Below are 24434 nucleotides of genomic sequence, written 5' to 3'. Positions count from 1 at the left end.
TTCACCATAAGTTTAGACCTTCTAGTCAAAGGTTATATACATGCCTCTTCATGTAGGCATGTTGTTTGGGGACAAAGGTGATTATAAATTAGATATCTACATAGAATCTAGATAAATGTAAATACTTTTAAGTAGTGCAACAATACACATCTATGTTTCACACCCTGGCAATGCTGACTTATGGCATTTAGCCTGTTTTCAAATTTTGCCTGTCCCGAAAGATCACATTCACTTGGTGAACTTTATGTCATCAGTCTTTTTACTGCCATTCCAACATGCAACAAATATAGTGCTCATTTGAATTATACACTATAAATAAAAGCTCTTTTCGATCTGCAGGGCTGATTAATACTCTATACCCCAACACAGATTCAGATCAATTTCTTGTTTTTAGTTATCACATCAGCCCCATTAGGCGTCCACCTGGACACCTTCTCAATTGCAGAAAGAGTGAAGGAGATAAGGATATAAAGATTAACAGTATTATCAATTTACATCAGCGCACACTTAAACAAAAACCTTCAAAGCCAATAATAACTAACTTCTGTTGCCTCCTCTTAGACTTTAAATGGTTAGGCGATCAGATCAGCCTTCCATACTTACTATTAAAACTCAACAAGGAGGCAGCAAGATCATGCAGCATCGCCTTTCGAGAGAAGATGCAGAGGGAAAATTATTTATTTATATAATTTTCCCTCTGCAACGTCCTGCGAAATCCTCCCCCACACGGCCCCACCGCCCTACTGCTGTTACCTGCACAGACCGCGGCTGCCTTTTCACTTTTTTGTGAACTGAAAAGTCTTTCCCGCTTCAACCTATGTAGTATGGCCAGGAAAAGGAGGAAGCCCCCTACTCCAAGGGCAGTTAACTCCTTTTTGATAAGATGCAGATCCTGCCTCTGCTGCAGAGTCACATACCTATTTTTCTGGAAAATATGTACCTTGGAATCACCACCTATGTCGACCTCTTTTTGTCGGTTGCCCTTATGATGTTTTCTCGCTGCCCAGTCTCCAAGTACCACAATCATTGATCCTAAGTCTGCATTTGTTGGATCCATTGGTGGGTATATGCAGAGCTTTCACTATGGGTACATTAATATCATCTTATGTGCTCAGACAACACCAAATGTTGATCACTGACAGTAAACCTTTGAGAGTTTGACTGTGTAGGTCACACTGTGAAGTAAGCCAACTAGTACAACATAGGAGATGAACTGCTACATTGTTGGGTCGTGCCTACTAGATGTTTTATATTTATTTTAAAGTTGGAGTGAGGACTGCCAGGGATGTGGGCTTGTGTTTGTTTAAAGCAGCATGGAGACTGCAGTGATGCTTCCAGGTGTACGGAAGTTGCACAAGCTATTTTATATTTGTGTTCTGCGCAGCTGTTGTTCGGCATACACTGGTCAGCAGTATTTTACGTCTTGCGGCTGAAGAACAAGTACAGCTAGATAAAGTTGCCTTTAGGAGTAGCACAGCAAAATGCAGAGAACATCAAGCGGAATCCAGATGAGGTGAGGTGAGCCATGCTCCCAATATGTTAGGGATGGATCTTGGTGAGGATCACAAGAAGATATTGGATGACTCTCCATGGGCCCCAAGTGTGGCACAGCAGGAGCATCCCTTACAGAAAAGTGCGTCAAGATAGGGCTTACACTTATACTTTGTTGACAACACATGACGTCTGCAACAACATTCAGTATTTTATGGTTTCCATTGAATAGCAAATATTTGCTTTGCTGTAGTTTTGTTGGGTCTAATTGACTTTAATTGGAAACCAGATCTGTTAAGTAACTACTACTCAGTTTTGCATTGAGGTAAGTGTGCTCTCCATAGTGAACATTTTGTCCTCAGTGCTGCATGTGACACCCTACAGCTCTTTCAGCGTTGCTGTGATCAGCTACTCCTGGGTGAGCAGGAGCTCAGCTCCCTTGCAGTCTTTTGGTCTTCTTCCTGTATGCTAGTTAATCCCTTTTGGTGGCATTTTGCCAAATAATATCTGCTGCCAAAGCCTCTCCAGGCAGCTCCAATCATTCGGTAAGTCCTAATAATGTGGAGATGCAGCAGTCCACAAATAATCCAGTGATCTGCTACACTTCCCCTCCAGCAACCTTCCCCACGTATTGCCCTCTGTTCCACTACTTCATGTGCCCTTAGAAGCGCATCCCAGCATCCTGCTCCAAGTAGGGTTGCATTTGCGCCCCTAATGCACCCAGCCACTCTGGATCACTTTACTAGTTGCTACTCTCAGATTGATTAACAGTCAGGATCCAGATCCTCCACACTGGGAGTCACCATGTTAAATGGGTGGCAAGCACCGCAGAAAAATTAAGCAGGACACTCATTGTCCAAACCCCACCAGGATCAGCCCCAACTGCTGCTTTACGCTGTGCTAATTCTCTGACAATAAGGTGCCATCTTGGAGCAGGCTGAGATCTTTATCAAGGATGGCTAGAACAAAGTGGGGTACAGTTGTTTTAAAGTTATATTACTACAGTGATCAGAAAATATCCTTTCCATTTATAAATCGGTGCTATCAGAAGCAAAGCAGGGTTCTAAAAACTATTTTACTCAATCAGTGCTGACACAATGCTATCAAACCTTTCATTGTGAAGCATTGGAAGCAATAGTGTGATGTATTATCGTGCTGTTACCCTGACATGTACAAATCATATTCTCCCTCATGTGAACTTGTTTTACTTTTTCTATAAGAGAAGCTTGATACAATTCTTCATTCCATGTGTATTCAAAGGAGCACCCTGTTACAATAGGAGATTCGTTTTTTGACCAGTATTTGCCAAATCTGTTATAGGTTATATGTACAATTATATCCACTAAAGCCTCGGGTTCACCAAGAGACATCTGCCTTGCTAAAACAATGGAGTAATTAGCTTGCCCCATACCTCGCTGTTTAGCCTTTTTATTTAAGCAGTCTTTCAGTGAAGGTCAGGTAGCTGTAATAAATTAGGTTATTGTTTGGGGGGAGTGGAAGCCCCATTCAGGCAACAGCCAAAGTCCTTGTCAGGGTGAACCACAAAAGCCACTAAATTCACCTGCACTTTACCCTTTGGTACTAGACAAAAAAGCAGTCAGGCTTCACTTTGATACGATATGTAAAGTATTTATGCATCACACAAACAGTAATAATCTTAAAAGATCAAAGTGCCAAACGCGGTATCTGGTCGTGTGAGACCAGGTTAAAGTCAAAAGTGAAGGCTGACCCAGATGGAGTGCGATTCATATACAAGGGGTGGATTGGGTTCTGTCTCGGATTGCCTTCGGACTTAGAAAAAATCTTGAAGATTTTCTTGGAGATGGTAGAGACTCAGCGGGGTAAAGCAGCAGGCTGTGTCTCAAGAGGAGTCGTTGGCATTGAGGAGCCATGGGACGAGGTTGTGGTGAAGATTTCTACCTTCGGACTTAGATGATTTTTTGAAAGTTGAAATCCTCCAGCGGGGCGAAGCTGCAGGCTATAGCTGAAGAGGGCTCCACAAGGCCAAATACTTTCACCGAGAGGTTCTGTTGAAAGGGATTTGCTGCTGATTAGATGAACGTAGTGGGAGCTACCAGGAAGTCAGCTGACCGGCGATGCACTGTGGGCAGATAAGTTCCCAGGCAGTTTATGTTGAACAATTTCCAAAGTCCCAGGTTTTGTAGAAGTACTGCCAACAGCACTACCAAGGGACCAGGACCGAGGGGAGGGGCACCAATTGGGGGTTAGATCTTACTACAGCAGAGGCCAGCAGCAGGGTTCAAGGCCTCTGAAGCACATTATGTGCCTGAAGCTCAAACAGGAGGCCAGCCAACTAGCCCTTGTAGTCACTCTAGTGGTCCCGGGTTCAAGAAGCAGGTCCAGTCTTTCTTTCTCAGGACAACAGGGCAGTCCTTCTGGCAGCAGAGCAGTTCTTCCAGTAGCAGGACAGTCCTTCTTGCAGCAGGGCAGCAGTGCAGTGCTTCTTAGGAGTCTTCCACAGATTCAGAAGTGAGCTGAAGAGTGGTTCTGAGGGTCCGATATTTATATTTGATGCCAGCCTTTGTGTGTGAGGTTACATCCTCTCCTTCCCTCGCGTCTGGTTCTGGAAAAATCTTCCTTCCTCCTGGTAAGGCTCCAACATGTTTAAGGTGACAAAAGAGTGGTTTCAGGGTCTTTGTGTGTGCTAGAGGCAAGCCCCTTAGAAGTGTAAGCAGGGCAGGGCACAGCTCAGCCCAAGCCATCCTGGCAGGATGGACCAGCCTTTCCACACCTAATCCTCCTTGTGTCACTGTACACAAACCCAATCAGCAGAGCCATTCACAGTCAAGTTACCTACGACACTGGCAGAAGGCACAACTGGTGAGCACAAGAAAATGCATATTTCTAAAGGGGCATTGTCAGCATTGTGACTTAAAATCTGACTTTGCCATTAAAGGGGATTTTAAATTCCAATTAATTTGAGTAAAAACAGCATAACTCTGTCAGCTCCCAATAATAAGTTAGAACTTATTAAATGTAATAAGGTTCCCAGAGTTAGCTAATGGGAGAGAAAGGCCTTATAGTAGTGAAAAATGACTTTAGGAATTTCTCACTACCAGGACATGTAGAACTGAAACCTGCTTGTCGAACTTTTTTTAATACCATGCACGCTGCCCTAAGAGCTTTTAAGGCCTACACAAGGGTGATTTATATGTCTAAAAAAAGTAAAAGGTTTAGACCTGGCAAAAGGTTTATTTTGCCAGGTCAAATTGACAGTTTTAAACTGCACTACATGCTGCAGTGGCAGGCATAAGACATATTTGAAAAGGCTACTTTATTGGGTGCCACGACGAGTGCAGCAGGCCCACTAATAGCATTTAATATATAATATATAAAACGGTAGGCCATTCAGGTGTAGGCCATTTTTACTATGGTTTAGGGAGGGAATACAAGCACTTTAGCACTGTTTAGCAATGGTAAAGTGCACAGAGTCCTAAAGCTCACAAAAGCGATTTCAGTAAAGTCGGAGGAGTGAAGACAAAAAGTTTGGGGATGACCCTGCAGAAAGGGCCTGATCCAACAGTTTCCAGGCTTGGAAAGTAGTGCTGGTAAAACCTCTACTGAAGAACCTTTTTCTCCCGATGATGTCAACACTTCCATCATCTTTTTCTGGCTAAAAGTATGGAAAAACGTGCATGCTTTCACTGAGGTGGAAAACTTATTTACTTTGCAGTCTGACTTTGGTACAGCCAAGATACATAACTGGTGGTTTCGCCTGTCCTTAGCGATCTGCGTTGGCTCACGGATCGTCAAGAGTTCGAGGCACTGATATTGCTCAAACTCTCCATAGCATTTGATACCATAGATCAGTGGTTCCCAAACTTGTTCGACCCGCAGCTCCCTTGATCAATTGGCTATTGCCCATGGCTCCCCACTATTTCTTTTTTTTGGAGTTGGGGTGGATGTAAGCCCGGCCTCAGACGTACTTGCGTTTTTCTCCCTGAAAAAAACTGGGATGAAGCTGATGAAGGTATTCTAATCATATACGCAGGGTGTTTCGTATTACTAAGGCAGCGCCTCTAATAAAATATTCCTAGTTACAGTTCTTTGCCCATGCCTTTTTTAGAGTAACCTCTCAAACTGTTTTATCCCACTTACAGTGCTAGATAGCACCCCTATGCATGAAGTCCCCATTGCCAAAGTGTTTCTGCGCTTGAAGATTATTTGCATGCACTTCCATTTCTTCCAATGTCATATGTGCTAACACCTGTCTCAGCAGGGTACTCACGATTTTCTAAACCATATACAGCTTTATTTTTGCTGTCTCCTCCCCAAAAGCGCCTCAAAATCAATGCAAGTAAAATACATTCCTCAGATATATATTTTTTTAATGTCCCTCTTTCTTGCTTCTAAATGTTGGCATTATGCTGAATATGTTGTTTTACTTCCCTGTGCTCAAGGAGAGAGCAGGCCTGTCTGGAAGTATGTGTGTACTAAAAATAAAAGTGTTCTGGAAGTACCTATGATTCACGTGCAAATGTCAAAACCTAATAATACTTAGGGGCCGATTAAGATGTCGGTCGGAAAGCTTCCGAACGGAATTTGGATTCTCCGAATCAGAGCCTATGTTTCCGATCGAATCGATACATTTCCGACCAACTGATTACGATGCAGGGAAACTGTTCGGGCTGTCCGATTTGGACAGGTCGAGTCGTTTGGAACCGAATCTTACAGGTCCATGGACACGGTTTTCAACCGAGCGAATACATTGGCCGATTCTGACAGCTGTTCCAAATCGGTTTGCCCGACACAAAACGGCTGTCGGAATACGACTTTGAGGGCCTGTAGCAGGCCCTCCTTCACCCGTAGGCCTTCGGTTGGGGCCCGTAGGGGTACCCATGGGTGCCCTCTTTGCAACCATGCACAGTGAGGCAGGCACCATGAGGTGCCCGCCACAGGGTGCAAGGTTTTCCCCAACCACCCCTATTTTCAATGGGCGCCTGTGTTCTCGTTCGGAACACAGGCGCTCATTGAAGTCCATGAGAGTACAACTGAACGATGTTGGGAAGCATCGTAGTCAGTCGGACTCGCAGAACCCATTCGGTCGGAAACCATTCAGAAACCGATTCGGTCAGAAACCATTCTGAAACAGTTTCGGTCGGAAGACTTTCTGACCGACATAGTAATTGGCCCCATAATGTGTTTAATAGACAGGACAACTGTACTTTCCTGAAAACCTACATTGGTGTAAAATGCATTTGGAAAAAAACGAAACTATTAACAAGTCTAACCAAATAAATCTGGCATCTACTTACTTTGGGAGTGTTGGAACATGGGGACCCAGTGAAATATGGAGGTCATCTCCCTCAACATGCCATCAATTAAGCACTATGTTTACAGCTTTAGGTATGTCACTTACAAATCATCGACTTAAAGCGTTTAAGTCTAATTAGTTTAACTAAAGACAACAGACCCTTCAACATGAATTGCATTAGAGTGCTTGGTGCACGGCTCCCCTGGCTAGGTTTGACGTCTCCCCAGGGAGCCATGGCGCACAGTTTGGGAACCACTGCCATAGATCATGCAAATCTGCTGGAAAGGGTTAAAGAGTTTGGACTGCACGGACATACTATTAAGTGGCTTAAATGTGTCCTGTTTTGCTTTAAACAAACAGTCAGCCTCATCCATAAAGAAGTTGGTCAAATGGGGTATGCCACAGGGATCTATTTTATCTCCTCTGCTTTTAAATTTTATGTCTCCCACAAATTCAGCGCTAACGGTGCTGTGTCCATTTTTAGATGTATGCAAATGATACGCAAGGACTATTCAAACGCCTCTAAAAGGCTCGTAACTCTGGCACCGTTGCCAACATCCTTTGTTTCATTCAAGTTTGGATGATAAATAGTTTTTTTAAAGTTGAATCTTGACAAGATAGTGGTGTTATTAACCTGGAACTCAGTTGAGAAATGGCAACCTTCTCTGTGGCCTGATATGATGGGCCCAGCTCCCTGACTTGTTGACAAAATAGAGAATTGAGAGTTATTCTTGATGTCAACTTAATTTTAGGTTACCACCTCCAGTTTCTGACAGTCCTGTCCTTTATTCCTGCGGATTTTGTTTAAGGACGTTATCACTTCTTTTATACAGTCGCCGCTGGACTGCACCAGCTCTTGTTACTTGGCCTTGCCTAACAAGTCAGTCAAAAGGATTGAATTACTTCAACCTGATGACGCCCACACGATCGCCAGGACCACCTCTAGGTAGCATAGCTCGCCTGTCCTGATGCAGCTTAATTGGTTGTCGGTAACCCAGAGAGTTACATTTAAATCACTAGTCATTGTTTACAAGATAATGTATGGAGGTTTGTCCGAATTCTTGGCCAATAAATGTAATATCTACTCTCTAACTAGTAACCTGCATTCTCAAGGTAATTTCTCTTGGATGTTCCTAAAGCCTGCTTGGCAGTCAGTGGTCAAAGAATGTTTTTATATGCTGCAGCCAAAGGATGAAATGATCTTCCTGTTCAACTCTGAACACAACCTTCTTCAGTTTAGAATGGAATTAAAAATCTTTTAAACTGCCTTTGATTTATGGTAATTCCTTCTTGTGACATTTTGGATTGGTTAGCGCAAAGAAGCATTAGTAACCGTGGGCTTTAGAAGTGCCCCAAACATAAACACATAGAACTGACAGGCAAGAGGCGACACGTTTGGGAATTCTATTGATCTAACCTCTCTTATTATTTTTTTTAATATTTGGAGTGATTTTTAGTATTGATGACTTCTGATTTACATCCATACAAAATATCGTACGGAAATGTCAAAAGACTAGTTATAGCAAGGTTACAATCAGCAGTGTACCACTTGTATCTTTAGAACATTTTCTCACAGATCAATTGAATTAGAGAATGATTATGGAAAAAGGATGAGGGCCCAAGGTTAGATAGTTTAATTATATTTCAAGGGTGGCTGTAGCCAGTTTATAGCCTTTCCCTGTTAATTTCTGTTGGACAGACCTCAGCAACCAGGCAATGCTAAATAAGGTCTATCGGTTCTATAGCAGAGAGTGAATTGGGTGTGCCTGATGGGCCCCATGCTCCTTTTCTTTTGGCATATTTGAGTCTGGCGGAGGTCGGTCCAGTGATCACGTGGGGAAGGAAGATGGCGGGTTGATGCCGCCGTTGTGAGCTTGTAACCCGGCTGCTCCCGCTTCAATCCCTGCTCCTGCTATCGCGGACTCTAAATTTCCTGCTTTTCCGCTATTGCTGGCTTGTCGCCCGCTCGACTTTGCCGTGCTATTGTCTGGCTTGCGGGTGTATCGCAGCAGAATTTTAATTGCGGTCACGGTTCTTGGAACGCTTACTCCCTCGGCCTTTCCGGATTGCAGCGTCTGCCTCACCTGGGCAAAATTATGGTTCCACAGTGCGGCCGGAATCAGCGTGCTCCTGTTACAGCACCTGCTAATTCCTCACTGGCGCGAGAAAACAAGGGCACAAAAATTAAGGTGCCTTCCGGTTTGCGTGTTACCAGTGATGTGCGAGGGGAAAATCTTCGCTTGGGGAGACCTGTTCTCAAATTGTTACAATCAGGCAAGGCGGCTGCTATCATACAGTCCTGTGCAGCCCCTCTTATGGAACAGTCTGTGGCAGCAGCCCTGCTGGAGGCAGTGGAGACAGAATAGGAGAGAGAACAGGAGAGAGAACGAGACACTTTTGTAACCTGTTCCCCTTCTACCGAACTGGATGCTAGTTTGACGACTTCAGTAATGATACAAGGTAATGACTCTATAACAAAAATTAATGCTGGATTTAGATTTTCTGCTTCTGAATGCTTGCCTGATGAGAACTTGCAGAAATCTATATTGCATGATACTTTAGCAGAGCCGGATACAATTGCAAATGTAACCCAATTAAGCTTATCAAATGCTGGTAATGATACTTGTAATAGGCTAACTATGAACCTTAAAGTGCTGGCTGACACGCACTTTGCTACAGAGCGGACAGAGTTTGATAATACAGCAATCATTTTATCGCCAGATAAAAAAATAAATAGAGTTGTTGAAGCTAGGAATGGTCAGGAGACACACAGTGACCATGCAGGAGCAGATTTCAACGAGAAAGTAATTCATGAAGGTGAGCCTTGTCATATATCTACAACGACCTCAGAACAGGTTACTGAACCGGCAATAACTAACTCGGAGAATGCAGCTTCGGTCTCTGCTCACTTCGCTAATTACTCCTCTGCCTTTGCCGCTACATACGATCCAGCTTCTAAAGGTAGCAATTTTTCATCTGATATGAAGGAGACAGTTGACAACTTGAAGCTGATAGTAGCCATAATAAAGGGGCAAAACCGAAGAAGAAGCAGAAGGCTAAAGAACAGGTTAGGCTACACTCTGTCGCATTAAAAGCAATAGCAACAGATGGATGCACTAACAAAATTAGCCCCCTTAGGAAATGTGTTACTGCTAAAGGGCATGTAAAAGCTATGATTTCAAGACTATCTGGATCTTCTCCTAATAATGAAATACAAATGCAAGAATCATCGGGTACAGGACAAGGATCATGCTCGGGTCCTGGTCCTGGTGCTTATGCTGGTGAAACGCACTCTGCTGGCGAACAGAATGGTACTAGCCGGGACCTATCTTCTTCAACTATCGCTGCCCTCACTTCTACCATCCCTACAAATCCATGCGATCAAAGGCAAGATACTAATGATGAACCTACTCTATCTGCTATTTTTCAATTATTTCACGAACAGAGAACGGAGATGTTAAATAGCTTTAGTCAAGCTAGAGCTGATAGCAATATGACACAACAGGGTTTATCTGAGGTAGTAACTAAAGTAACTGGACTCACTCAAGAAATAACGGAACTGCAACAGCGTTTGTCGAATACAGAAGACACTGTTGCAGTGTCAGTATCTACAATAGAGACACATGAAACTTAAATCATATCTCTTAAAAATAAGGTTGAGGACCTTGAATACAGACAACGAAGGAATAACCTACGGCTGTTTGGAATCCCTGAGGAAAAGGAGGGTGCTGATCCTAGGGCCTATGTGGCCCAGCTATTCCAGAAATCTTTTCCAGATCTCTCTGACTGGGACTGGGATTCTCAGAGCTAGCGGGCCCATAGGCTTCCTTTGTTTCTTAACCAAGAAGCACGAGCTAGCTGCCAGCATCCTAGACCTTTGATTATTTATTTCAGGAACTTCTTGCTTAGCCAGGCTGGTTTTTTTCGTGCTCGGCCTAACTCATCCAATTCATACTCGTTCTCTGTGAGGTCAGATCTTTGTAAGGAAACTATGGAGTGCCGGTGGAAGTTACGCCAACTGATTGACCCTATGAAAGCCATGGGACACAAGTCTTCCTTCAAGAACCCGCCGGACTTAAGACTATTCGTGGTGGCCACACTTGGCTTTTCCACTCAGTTAAAGAGGCTCAGCAAACTCTTGATCAATGGAAGGCTCCAAATCATCCAGCCTCCTTAGACTCTATAAGCACTGAATGCATATTTTGATAATGCTTATGATAGCCTATATTATTTACTGATATTAATAGGTTCTAATGGGGCCTTTTCCTTCTATAATGGGGTTTTTTGTTTTCTCCTTCTTCAACCTACTTTAAATAATTATACGGTGTGTTAAGGGTGGAGCGGGTAGCAATCGGGGTGGTGCAAGTTCACGTTGGCTGTCAGGTCCACCGACAGCCTGGATGGGGGTGATTTTTTTCCCCAAGGAACAGGGCGGGTGGGAGGGTGTCCCCCAGGTTTGGCCAGTGTGTGGGGCTGGTAGGGGCTTGGGGATGCTGGGGTGGGGGTGTTAAACAGGAAAAATTGGAAGGAGCAAGCAGATAGAATATGTCTGATCTAATATTTTATATCTGAAATGACATATACGGCATGGAATGTTATGAATGTTTAACGTTTCTTATTCTACTTAAAAATGATGATAAAGGGACTACAGTTTCTTGGTTTTGGGTCCTCTGTATGATTCTAATACTAAAATAATGGGAGTCATAAAGTGTTTATGTTGGAACGTAGCTGGACTAAATTCAATAAATAAGCGACAGTTGGTTCGGACGGAAATTCATAATTATAAACCTCATGTTGCTGCATTGGTTGAAACACATCTGGCGTACAAAGATAGATATTTACTTAAACAACTGGGTTATAAGGTAGTTGCTTGTACATCTCAGTCAGTCTCTATTAGAGGGGCTGCTATTTTAGTTGATAAGTGGCTAGACCACACCTTGCTTAGAGCCTCTTATGATAACCGAGACAGGTGGATAATAGTGCAGTTACTTATTAATGGTCATAAATATGTGTTATGTATTATTTATGGACCTAATACTGATGATTCATCTGTCTTTGAGACCTTGACCATGGAGCTTTTTGACTGGCAGGGAGACTTAATAATTATGGGCGATTTTAATTGCACTATGAACCCTAGTATTGACTCGACAAATCAAGGAGTCTCGGTTAGAATGAGGAAAGTTAAGGCGGCCATTGTGGAAATGGCTAGACTACATGGCTTGAAAGATGTCTGGCGGATACTGTATCCTTCATCACCGGTTAAACATATTATAGTGCACCACACCGATCATATTCAAGAATGTATATGTTTTTTACTTGTGACTCCCTTCTTAAAGTAGCCAGGTGTGAAGTCTGCCCTAAAATAGTCTCAGATCATAATCCCTTACTTTTGAGCCTAACACTTAGTTCATCTGTTAAACCAGCTTGTCAATTCTCGCTGCCTCGCTATTTGCTGAAAGATAGAGAATATAAAGTATTCATGTTGGAATGCATCAGTAATTTTATACAGGACAATGAAGGTTCTGCCTCTCTTTTTTCTGTCTGGGATTCACTTAAGGCTTACATAAGGGGAGCTACTCAGCAATATGTTTTAAGACAGAATCGAATTAAAAATCAGGCAAATAAGGACACCAGAGACGTTATTCGACAATTAGAAGTAGCACACGCAGATGAAATTATGAAAGGTACTACTCAACATATGGTAGCTCCTACACACTCCCAAATATATTTTTGTTCTAATTGAAAAACATGCAGCGCTAAGTCGGTCCTTAAAAGAAAGAACGCCGCAAATTACAATAAACATAAAACCTTACAGTATGAATATGGTGAGCAAGTTGGAAAAGTGCTTGCACACCAACTCTCCGATAAACGTGCAGAACGGGTATTAAAGGGCATAAGAGGTGATGGTACACACAACCTGAAGAGATTGTCAAACAATTTTCTGGCTTTTATCAGACTTTATATAGTAATTCTAATATGTTTGATAAAGAAACATTTCTCAGTTATCTGGAAAAGTGTGGTTTTAATGAAACGACTTATAGACTGGAAACAGAGCAGGCAGACTTATTGAACTTAGAAATTTCAGCGGAAGAGATATCAGCGGCTATTGATGATCTTCCCTCTGGGAAAGCAGCCGGTGAAGATAACTTACCGGTCGAATTTTATAAAACTTTGAAGGCCGGCCTAATTCCTGTAATGTCTAAAGTTATGAACCATATCGCTATAAAAAAAATGATACCTAAGACTTGGGATATGACAAATATTGTTTTTTTCTTAAAGAAAAACAAACCGAGTAAAGAGTGTGGATCATACCGCCCATATCATTAATAAATGCTGATGCAAACATTTTTGCAAAAATATTGGCAATGCGTCTTGCACCTTTTATGGTACAACTTGTCTCCGCTCAACAACATGGATTTATACCCGGAAGAGATGCGACTGCGCATGTGAACACTGCTATTGTTGGCTTTGATGCTGCCTCTAAAACTAATTTGGACATAGGAATGGTTATGCTCGACGCAGAAAAGGCATTCAACCGTGTAACTTGGGACTGTCTATGGGCTACACTCACGGCATATAACATTAATGGTTGTTTTTATGACTGGTTAAAAGCCTTATATAGGTGTCTGAATGCCAAATTAATCTATCTAAGTTACCAGTCTACACCATTTAAGGTGCTGAGGGGCACTCTGCAAGGGTGCCCTCTATCACCCTTACTTTTTGCTTTATATATATGGAACCATACATTAAATCTCTGCTCTCCAATCCATCTATCCCGCCAATTATGCTAGGCTCTGAAGAACTGAAAATTGCCGATGATATTGCTGTATTCTCTACAGACCCAGCAAAAGCAATAGAAGCAATCCAAACTGAAGCAAGTATATTCGGTCATTTCTCAGGGTATAAGCTTAATGTTAGTAAAACTCAGACTGTCCTTAACTTTCAACCAGGAAGGGCTATAACTGGGGCCTGTGCGTCAGCTACTTACTTAGGTGTTCAGATTACTTCAGACATACGGCAGGTCATAAAATTGAATTATGATACTCTACTTAAAGCAATGATTTCTAAAATGAGGATCTGACATAAACTGCCAATTAGTATTATAGGACGCTGCAATATTATAAAAATGATTGTTTTGCCTAAATTTCTTTACTTATTCAGGGCAATACCTTTGAGAGTCCGAATTTTGGTTTTTTTTCACTCGAGGGGACCATTAGTAGTTTTATTTGGAGCTATAAACAGCAGAGACGTGCTATAAATTATTTAAAACTTCCTTACTTCCAGGGCGGGCTTAAATTACCGGACTTTAAATTATATTTCTGGGCTTCTTTTATAGGACGTTTGCGAGATCTCCATGATGATAGAAGACAACAAAATTGCTATAATCTTACTATCGGTAATGATAGTATTATGTTCATATACAGAATAAAGACCCAAACTATTTTAAGAGAGTTCGATTTAAGACTCTTAAAGATATAGCCTATATATGGCGTGAAATTACAGCTAATCACTCTCTGCCTTTGATACATCTTAACATGCCATTATGGGGTAATCCTATGTTCCCGGATTTCTTTCATGATGTGTTAGCAAAATCCTGGAATAGATTTAGTATTAGGCAGCTTAGCCATCTGTATAATGCCGCTGGGTTCCGTACGTTTTTAGACTTGCAGACTTCATTCGGTCTCCCTAAAAACATGTTTTATAAGTCCTCGCAGATAAGAGATTATTTACTGGGATTCAAAGGTATAAAACAACCTATGGGATCAGATATACTGCAATATATACACTCAGAATCAAAGTAGACTATTAGTAAGGCATATCAATTACTTTTCAAAACTTGGGAGAATGATAATTCAAAGATAGCACTTAAATGGGCTGAGTTACTCGGCCAAGATGTTAGTTCAGCTGACTTAGAAGAATCACTGGAGTATTTAGATAGCTCGGTCCACTCTATTAACCTTAAGCTGCAACAGTTTAAAACAGTGTTTATGCTCTATTACACACCAGAACGTATAGTTAAGTGGACAGATCCTAGTAACATAAACACGAATGATAAATGTAAGTGCGCCAAGTGTGGAATGATAGCTGTAAACTGCTTACACATGTTTGTTACTTGCGGGACCTAGCAACTTTTTGGAATGAGATATGGGGCATTATAGCTGACCGTCTAAAAATTGATCTATATTTAGCAGAGAAAGAGATTATGCTTCGCTATAAGGCAGATGTATCCCCAGGATTAAGACCTACAATATCAATTATGTTAGTAACAGCACGAGTGTGCGTTGCCCGTGCCTGGGTATCTAAAACTCCGCCTAGAGCTTTTGAATGGTGGGCAAAGCTAAGGGAGATTCTAGAGAGGGAGATGACTATCGCGAAGAGCAGAGGCATCCGTTCTGGGAAGAAGTTCTATCGGATTTGGGGACCCTTGATAGATTAAGCAAGGAAGAATATATATTTTCGTTTACTTTTATATTTTACTTGTTTATTCATTTGTTTAATATATAATGGTACCCCCTCTCTCTTTGTTCTTTTTTTTCTTTTCTTTTTTTTCTCCCTGCTGTATATGTATTATGATTACAGTGCTTACATCTCCAAATAAAAAATAAATAAAATATAAAAAAGAGAAATGGCATGGGCCCAGCTCCCTGACTTGTTGACAAAATAGAGAATTGAGAGTTATTCTTGATGTCAACTTAATTTTAGGTTACCACCTCCAGTTTCTGCCAGTCCTGTCCTTTATTCCTGCGGATTCTTTTAAGGAAGTTATCACTTCTTTTATACAGTCGCTGCTGGACTGCGCCAGCTCTTGTTACTTGGCCTTGCCTAACAAGTCAGTCAAAAGGATTGAATTACTTCAACCTGATGACGCCCACACGATCGCCAGGACCACCTCTAGGTAGCATAGCTCGCCTGTCCTGATGCAGCTTAATTGGCTGTCGATAACCCAGAGAGTTGCATTTAAATCACTAGTCATTGTTTATAAGATAATGTATGGAGGTTCGTCCGAATTCTTGGCCAATAAATGTAATATCTACTCTCTAACTAGTAACCTGCATTCTCAAGGTAATTTCTCTTGGATGTTCCTAAAGCCTGGTTGGCAGTCAGTGGTCAAAGAATGTTTTTATATGCTGCAGCCAAAGGATGAAATGATCTTCCTGTTCAACTCTGAACACAACCTTCTTCAGTTTAGAATGGAATTAAAAATCTTTTAAACTGCCTTTGATTTATGGTAATTCCTTCTTGTGACATTTTGGATTGGTTAGCGCAAAGAAGCATTAGTATTCGTGGGCTTTAGAAGTGCCCCAAACATAAACACATAGAACTGACAGGCAAGAGGCGACACGTTTGGGATTTCTATTGATCTCACCTCTCTTATTTTTTTTTTAATATTTGGAGTGATTTTTAGTATTGATGACTTCTGATTTACATCCATACAAAATATCGTACTGAAATGTCAAAAGACTAGTCATAGCAAGGTTACAATCAGCAGTGTACCACTTGTATCTTTAGAACATTTTCTCACAGATCAATTGAATTAGAGAATGATTATGGAAAAAGGATGAGGGCCCAAGGTTAGATAGTTTAATTATATTTCAAGGGTGGCTGTAGCCAGTTTATAGCCTTTCCCTGTTAATTTCTGTTGGACAGACCTCAGCAACCAGGCAATGCTAAATAAGGTCTATCGGTTCTATAGCAGAGAGTGAATTGGGTGTGCCTGATGGGCCTCATGCTCCTTTTCTTTTGGCATATTTGAGTGTGGCGGAAAGAAAACCCTTGGGTGTTGTGCCAGATCCTTTGTAATAAAGTAAAATAAATACATAGAAATAATACATACATGTATATAGCGGGGCTTTGGGTCAGCTCCTTTTAACCATTCTTGTCTGGAAGCGCCATTCGCATTGTGGTGCAGCCCACAGTCAGCATGCATACAGTAAGGTCAGTCATTTGGTGTTTGCATGTCCTGTATTTGTATAGCACAAACCTGATATTGTAGTACTTTACAACAGAACCAGGCTACACATTCTTCCCATTTTATTTGGCACAGAACGATTAAGTGATCTGCCCAGAATTGCATGATGTTGAGTCAAACCTGTTCCCCATGTTCCAAAGTCATCCCCTACCCTTATTTATGCATGATTTGAGTGATGGTATTTAGGTGCTTAACATGTAACTCCACTTGGAAAGGATCGCTCACCGCATGGAGAGGCAAAGGAGTTATTCTCCCCCCACCAGGAGGCCACACACCATCCCTACAAGGAGCTGTTAATTGCATCTGGAGCAGGATGTCTGAGGGCAGTAGGGCGGCTCAGAATGCAGTAGCTGGTTTGGGGCTTATCTTTTCAGCTACAGCTTTCTTTGTGGCGGTGCATATGGGTACACTTCAGGAATGCTTGTGCACACTTTTGTATCACTGCTGCTGTCCATTCACCATGTGTGCGAGCCAGGCAATATCTTAGGCCTAGTTAAAGTAGCCCTCCCAATGCATAATTTCCCTACCCAGGTCCGCCGTGAGAGGCATAGTGGTCCGAGACAAGGAAAATCAGCAATGACCGTCGTCTACAGGAAGAAAACTCCCTGCACATCCGGGTCATGTTTTCGCCATAATCTGGGAGTATGTGAAAAGTTAAAAAAAATTGTGCAGGGAGGGAAAAAACATGAAATCCGCTTGGCATTCAGCCCTACCAAAAGTGTATCATCATAGAGATTCTCGCCAGGCTGTGATCTTTAAATATGGCAGGTTGTGCTCCAAGCACCCGGTCCACCTGAGCCCACTGAAACGTAAATGACCTCCATCATACTCTATAATGTCGACACAATAATCATTTGCTTCAGAAAGGGTCTTCTCTACCATATGGTTTCTCCTCCTTTGTGGCTTCACAAACCCTGCGTTCAACTAATACCACTGATAAGTTTGGATATAAGGAACCTCACTAGTTCTTCAGTTAGATGGTCCTACATTTTATGCCTTCTGGGCAAAATCATGATCGTGAAACACTGTTATGATAAAATCATGACTGTAATGTTTTGGCCAGGGTGTTTCAGCTGGCGCTTTTGAAAGATTCTTCCAGCTGTAGGTAAAATGCCAACCTGGGAAACCTGGAAGGATCTTCAGCCTTGTGAGGAGTCTAGCATCTACACCAGCAGGCTGTTGCTCAGGTCTGTGAGACTGGATCTTCAGGTGTTCATTTCAAAGATTCCAGTGGTTCTAAGCAAGCTTGTCCTGGGGGTTAGGATAGCAGAGTTGGATGATATAACATTGAAGACAAGTTTTATTTTAGTTTAGCCACGCAAGTATGAAATAAAGCAGTGTATGCTGGAGGAAGATGGTAAGATTACCTGGGTTGCAGGAAAAACATTATTTATTAAAAGAGTTACTTAGTCCGTCTTAACAAGTCTGATTCATAACATTATATGGATACCCACTTTCTATGGGCGCTCACAAGGCAGTTGAACTTTCTACAGCATTCATTATTGGTAAGCAGAGAAAGTATTAGGTTAAACAATGTATCGGATGCATCTTCAGTAGAGAAATTGAAATGTCCATTTAGCTACTTATTTTCGGTTTAAATTTGTAGGCTGTATTTATAAAGTTCGAACATAGACCCAAAGGTCAATAGAGTTCTGCATGTAGTAAGTGAATCCTTGCAAAAAATGTTTGTATGTTTTAGATTGCATTTTTATAACAAAAGAAGACATGCACAGAATAAATATAACCATACAATGTTGTACAGTCAGCATGATTGGTGGTAATGAGCAATAGACTTGAACAGTCATGGATGGTACATAGTATGTAGTATATATTCCAATCTACATAAGAACCACTTGTACATGAATAAATAAAGGAGAGGAAAATAAACAGAAAACATTTCCAAAAATGTTCACCCTCCAACCCTCTCCCCAAAACTGCCATGCTGAGTCCATGTAGTATGGGTAGTAGTACCCTCCTGCATCAGTAAGATTCTAAAGGCGTTGTCGTAAGTCTTGTACACACAAGGTTAGGGCATGTCAGGTGCCAGAGTCATGAAGGCACTGTCGCCAGTGAGCTGATATTGATCAGTGCAGATCATCGCCTTGGGATTGAAGCTGTTCAAGTCATCCTACAGCATTGCTATGGGTTGTTTACGTAAACCACGATATTCATCCCTGCGTAGTGTATAACTGTCCGCCGTACCCCAGTGCAGAACTTCCTCATACGTCATACCAACAGGAGACCAGGAGCACTCTAGGGTATTTCCAACGTCGTGCAATTTGTCATTTGGCCAGCAGTAGCACCAGGTCACCAAATCGAGCCATGGTTTTAACATTTTTGGGCTTAGGATATAGTTGAAAAAGGCAGTGTTCAGCTGTGTCCAAATGTGTAATCCCTGTAAGGGTCAAAAGTGATTCCTTTATGTCCCCCCAATAAGATAACAGTGAAGGACAGGCCCACAACATTTGCAGCAGATCTGCAGTGTCTTCTTTACATCTAGGGCAGGTGGGTCACGCTGTCGGAAAGATCCTATCGTTTCAACAGTGTCAAATATGCTCTGTGTAGGAGAAAAATTGAATACATTTGAAGCGGGCATTTAGGGATATTACACTTGGGTACTCTAGGGAAAATACCACTCTTTAGCATGGAAAACACAGTTCAGATCTGCATTCAATTTCATTTGTAAGGGATCTAAAGATGTATGTAAATGGGCCCGCAGTCCCCGATAGAGCCACTTGACTAAATATCTACCAGTGCCCATCTCATAGATGGCTTGAATCAGGGTATGTGTTTTGGGTTCCGAACCGGTCGGTGACCAGTTAACACGATTATAGCGCACTATGTTGGCATGGGTCAAGAAAAGAGAATTTGGGATTCCATGAAGTTGTGTAAAGTCATGATGGGTCATCAGTGCTCCCTCAGTAAATAGATCCCCTATAGTCATGATCCCCTCAGTCTCCCAAGGTAGCAGCCTGAGCGGCGTGAGTGTGCCCCCTCCCCCCAGTGTTATGTTAGGGGCATAATACGGTGGTATGTTTGCATATCTCAGAGCACATTTCCGATAGGTGATGGCATTGCGAATTAGAAGTGGGAGACTTGGGGCCATCCACTCCTGGCAACAAGAGTCTATGCTGCGTACCCGGTCTCAGCATACGTGGAGTATAGCCAATTTCGTTTAAGTGAAGTCCACTAACCAGTAGGACAGCAATTCTAATTGCTCAGCCAAGCATTAGGTCTTGAAGTCTGGTGCTCACAAATGAGAGCTCAGGACATTAAGTCAGTAAAAATCCATAAAAGTATGAAAAAATAAGATTCGTAAATAGTGATGTTAGTGTAATACCACTTCTGCAACCAAAAAGGCTATTGGGCTCTCGTTCCTTCATTTAGCTAGGCGTACGAGTAGTTGTCGAACAATTCTATACTTTTCCCAGACCCCCAGCGCTTTGATTGCTCTAAATGCACATATTTAATTTGGATATTCACACTTCTTCAAGTGAAATATGTTTCTTTCAGGTTCTATTTCCTTTCGGATGATGAGTTGCTGGAAATTTTGTCCCAAACCAAGGACCCAACAGCTGTTCAGCCTCATCTGCGCAAGTGCTTTGAAAATATTGCTAAGGTGAGTCAATGGCAAATTTGGTGACTATTAGTGTTTTCGATTAACTCTAAAGAGTATCTGTGTATATGGCTGAGTTCAGCACCATCAAACACTTTGAATGATTACGACACATCAGTTCATTGCATTCTTCAAAATCTAAAATGTTTAAAAGAACTAGGCTGGTGCAATCACATTATTTTTTAGAATGTAGGAAATTGTAGGGTTCCAGATAATGAATTAACGATTACGAAGTGCAAGTTTTTTTTCCCCACCTAAGAAGGGGTGAAAAGTAACAAAGCCTTAGTAACACGTAAATGGTCTTTTAAAGACCTGTGAATTACTCGGGTGCAGCTGTGTGTGTGCCCGGGAAGCTGTCTCAGCCCGGGCTGCCACACACGACGGAGGGAGGGGGGGGGGCTGAAGCTCTTTAAGCCCAATGGGCGTTGCACACCTGACTTCAACCAGGAAGTGTTGGCAGCCATCTTGGGCAGTGTTGCCAGATTGGGTTAGATCACACACAATTGGGCTACATTCTTCCTGGTTTTGTAAGTAAATATTGATTTGTGCGGGTTGCTAAATATTGGCCTATTTTTAAAGCAGCTTTGTGCTATTTTTAGCATCTTGGGGTAGAAATTTGTTTTGGTAAACAGGCTCAGTCTTTGCTGCACTATCCACTGTGCCAGAGCTGGCCAAGAGCTGGGAGTTTGACTAAGAAGTGTGACTGAAGCTCTTAGTACAGCAGTTTTCTCACACACGTTTCTGTTTACTGAAAGGAGCACAGTATCAGTGGTGCAGCAGGTACAGTGGCACAAGGACCCAAAGACCTGAAGGGCCCATTGATGCCTCATAATTGATGTATTGTACTATCCCAACAGTCAAAGGGGTAATTTTACTTGCTTGCCACACGGTCTGTGGCATTCTTTGTATGCTACTGGGTAGTGCTCTATTGTCTGGCCCACTCTACGACCTAGCTGCCACGTTACCTAGTTCCATGTGTGATGTACTGGTCCAGTCAGGTGTTTTCCTTGAATTCTGGGACTTGTAGTCATATTTTATAATGGACTAAACAAGACTACATGTCCCAGAATTTAAAGGAAAAACTGAGACAAGAGCAGCACACCACGCATGAACATGGGTAAATTTACAGGGCTGTTTCGAGCACTCTCTAAAGACAAAAGAAGCAGCTAGCAGGGTCAGACATTCAGGGCACACCATCTCTGTAATATAGTCCAGCTACAAATCTTTATGTTCTGCCTGCATAACAGTGCCCAAGTCAGTCGTTCCTGAGAACAGCACCAATGGGCTATTTTGGGCTACCTTTTGTTTGGCTTTGGACTAGAGAGCGTTCTCAAAATTTGGCAACTGATCTTGGGACCAATATACACGATAGCACCCACTTGAAATGCATTGTAGTGAATGGCAGGATTTGAGGGTCACAAAAATGAGAACATATAAAGGATGATAACAGATTTTAAGTTACCATACAAATCATTTATTGGTACCATGCTAATTTTAGGAATTGGGGCGTGTTTTAAGTTGATTTTACACTGTGATTTCATGAATCTTGTTTGAGAAAAAACAGTTTTCTCATGATTTTACCATAGAGGTTATGGAAGGTGCTCCAGAAGTTAAAATGAGCGCATATTTTCTGTAACTTCATGCTATCTTTCGCAGCCATATGAAAATGAAGTCTGACATTCTCAGTAAATCATTTACTTTCAGCAGGAACAGCCTGTCATTTGATTCCCTATTGCTCTACTGCAGCCTCCCAGAGATTTCTACAGAACAACTGGAGCGCTAACAGTCTTACTAATGACAAAAGTATGGCACACCTGAAGCCATGTGTATGAATCAAATTGGTAAAACTTAAAACATTTAATTTAGAAAGGAACACAATGAGGGGGTTCACTTTGTTATAGAAATTATGGTTAGTTCTGTAGAAAGAAAAATTCGGACACATTTTAAGTGAGTTCTCAAGTATATTCCTCTTCTATTTCATTAAAACATTCTGACATGCAGACTGAAACATGCACTTTCGACACTAGCAGCATTTCCCAACTAACGCGTCAAGAATTTTAAATTCTATTAAGGACCCGGAGGCGAGGATTATGCTTTCTCCTTCTTTGCTGTTTATTAATATCAAATCGACAGCAGCCAATCAAAATAGACTTTTTTTTAAAACTACATGTCCCATCAATCATAGCATGATATCACATTACAATCACCAATCCCAAGGCCTCTGGTTGTATAACTAGCAATGTCGTTGTTTTAATATCCTCTTTCTTTGCTGCTCGGTGCTAAGATAAGTACCTCTATTTGTTCCTTATAGTATTATATGAATTTATATGATTCTACTGTTTAAACAATTTTGTAGCGCGCCTTTGGGTCTCGCTGATGCTTATTCGGCACCCAACGTGGGCAAGATTTGGTATTAATAAACTGCAAAGATGGAGAAATCATAATCCGAAGCCTCTGGTCCTGACATAGAATCCCCAGCAGCTTTACTACCGTGTTCTAATTAGCAACTAGAGTGCTAACATTCTGAATTCATGACAAGTGTGGCACATCTGAACGCCATCTTGATGGACTCTAAGTAGAAAACTGAAAGCATTTTCTACTGAGGATACTGCATTAAATGAGGAAATTAGGGAGCTTCTTAACAAATAAGTCTCCCAAGAGAAAGAAAGCGCCTAAATATAGCACAGATATCACCCAAATGTAGTCCACGTATAGCCTAATGACAGAAGTGTGCAAAGCACTTGTTTTGCAGTTTTATATAGCACAGACGTGACCTGAAGGTATTGGAGTGTTTTACATGAGCATCAGTTACATGACACAAGGACGCATTCATTTTGGTTTTAGGCATGGGGAGGTTGATTTGAACAGAATGACAGGGTGTCGAGCTGATGCCAAAACTCAAACCTGTTTCCCAGCTTCAAAGTCAGCAGCTCTGGCCATAACACCACATCCTCTCTCTTAAGTGTAACATAAAATTTACTAATCAACTGGATAAAAAACATAAAGATAGCAAATTATTTAAAAGTGTGTTGTCGCTATTTGAGAACTCAGGTAAAATATGTTCTCATTTTAGTTGTTCAGAGCACCAACTATTATTTCTTTGGAAATAAGACCCTCTCATGGAGGAGGGTGCAGAGGCAACAAATTGACCACGCTGGGCAGGCGGGGGGGCAGTGGCAGCACAATAGACCATGGAGTGCCGGGGAAAGGGGGAGCAGGGGCGACAACCAACCATGCAGTACAGGCAAGAGAGGCTGTGGCAATATAAAAGAACATTGAGGGCAAAAGGAAGAGGCAGTGGCAGTACAACCATACATACCAACAGACCCAATTTAATGAGGAGACTCATTCCCAGTTTTTTCCCCCTCTTTCTACGTTCAAAATGTTGGCAAGTAAGGTACAGTGGACCACGGAGGGCAGGAGGAGTAGGGTAGGGACTTGGATTCGGATAACAGAGGGCAGAAGCACCAAACGTACCCTACAGGGCAGGCATCATGCAACACCAGCGACAATCTGAATCTAATCTCCTCAAATGTCTGTTTTTCTAGCAAAGTTTTTGAGCATAGGATTAGCACAGTGCCATCCACGCCTAGTGAGAAAGGGACAGCATTTGAGGTGAGCAGATTCAGAGTATCTCTGGTGTTGCAGGGTGCTCTATAGAGGAGCTGCTCCCCACCTAAATTTGGAAACTACCCAGAGTTTTCTGCTTCCTATTTGTTCTCACACACACATACATACACACACACACGCACACACACACACACACACACGTACTTAGTCGTGGGTAGGGGTATAGGGTGGTAAGGGTATTTTTAGAGTTTAGTGGTGGGTGATGGTATAGGGTGGTAAGGGTATTTATAGGGTTTAAGGATGTAGGGTGATAAGAGTATATTTAGGGGTGAGTAAGGTTCTAGGGTGTTAAGGATATTTTTAGGTTTTAGGGGTGGGTAAGGGTGTAGTGGTAAATGTAAAGGTGAGGGGGTTTGGTGGTGACTCCACCTGCCAAAAAATGTAAATTACACCCCTCCTCCCGGGTGCGAGCACGTTGGCTGCCAGCAAACCAAAGGGAACCCCCCCCCCCC

The 24434-nt window shown here is 42.1% G+C and overlaps 1 protein-coding gene across 1 annotated transcript in view; it reads left to right on the top strand.

The window, feature by feature from the left end:
* Positions 1 to 24434, top strand: part of DNAH1 (dynein axonemal heavy chain 1) — a 1256292-nt gene that overhangs the window by 530836 nt on the left and 701022 nt on the right. Inside the window, exon 24 of the mRNA XM_085624793.1 lies at positions 20250 to 20355. Coding sequence (XP_085480919.1) covers positions 20250 to 20355 — 106 coding nt within the window. The remainder of the gene's footprint in view (positions 1 to 20249; positions 20356 to 24434) is intronic.

The sequence above is a fragment of the Triturus cristatus genome, chromosome 9 (genome assembly GCF_964204655.1).
Source record: "Triturus cristatus chromosome 9, aTriCri1.1, whole genome shotgun sequence".
Lineage (NCBI taxonomy): Eukaryota > Metazoa > Chordata > Amphibia > Caudata > Salamandridae > Triturus > Triturus cristatus.
Note: the sequence above shows the minus strand (reverse complement) of the source record. Positions and strands in the feature narration are given on the sequence as shown.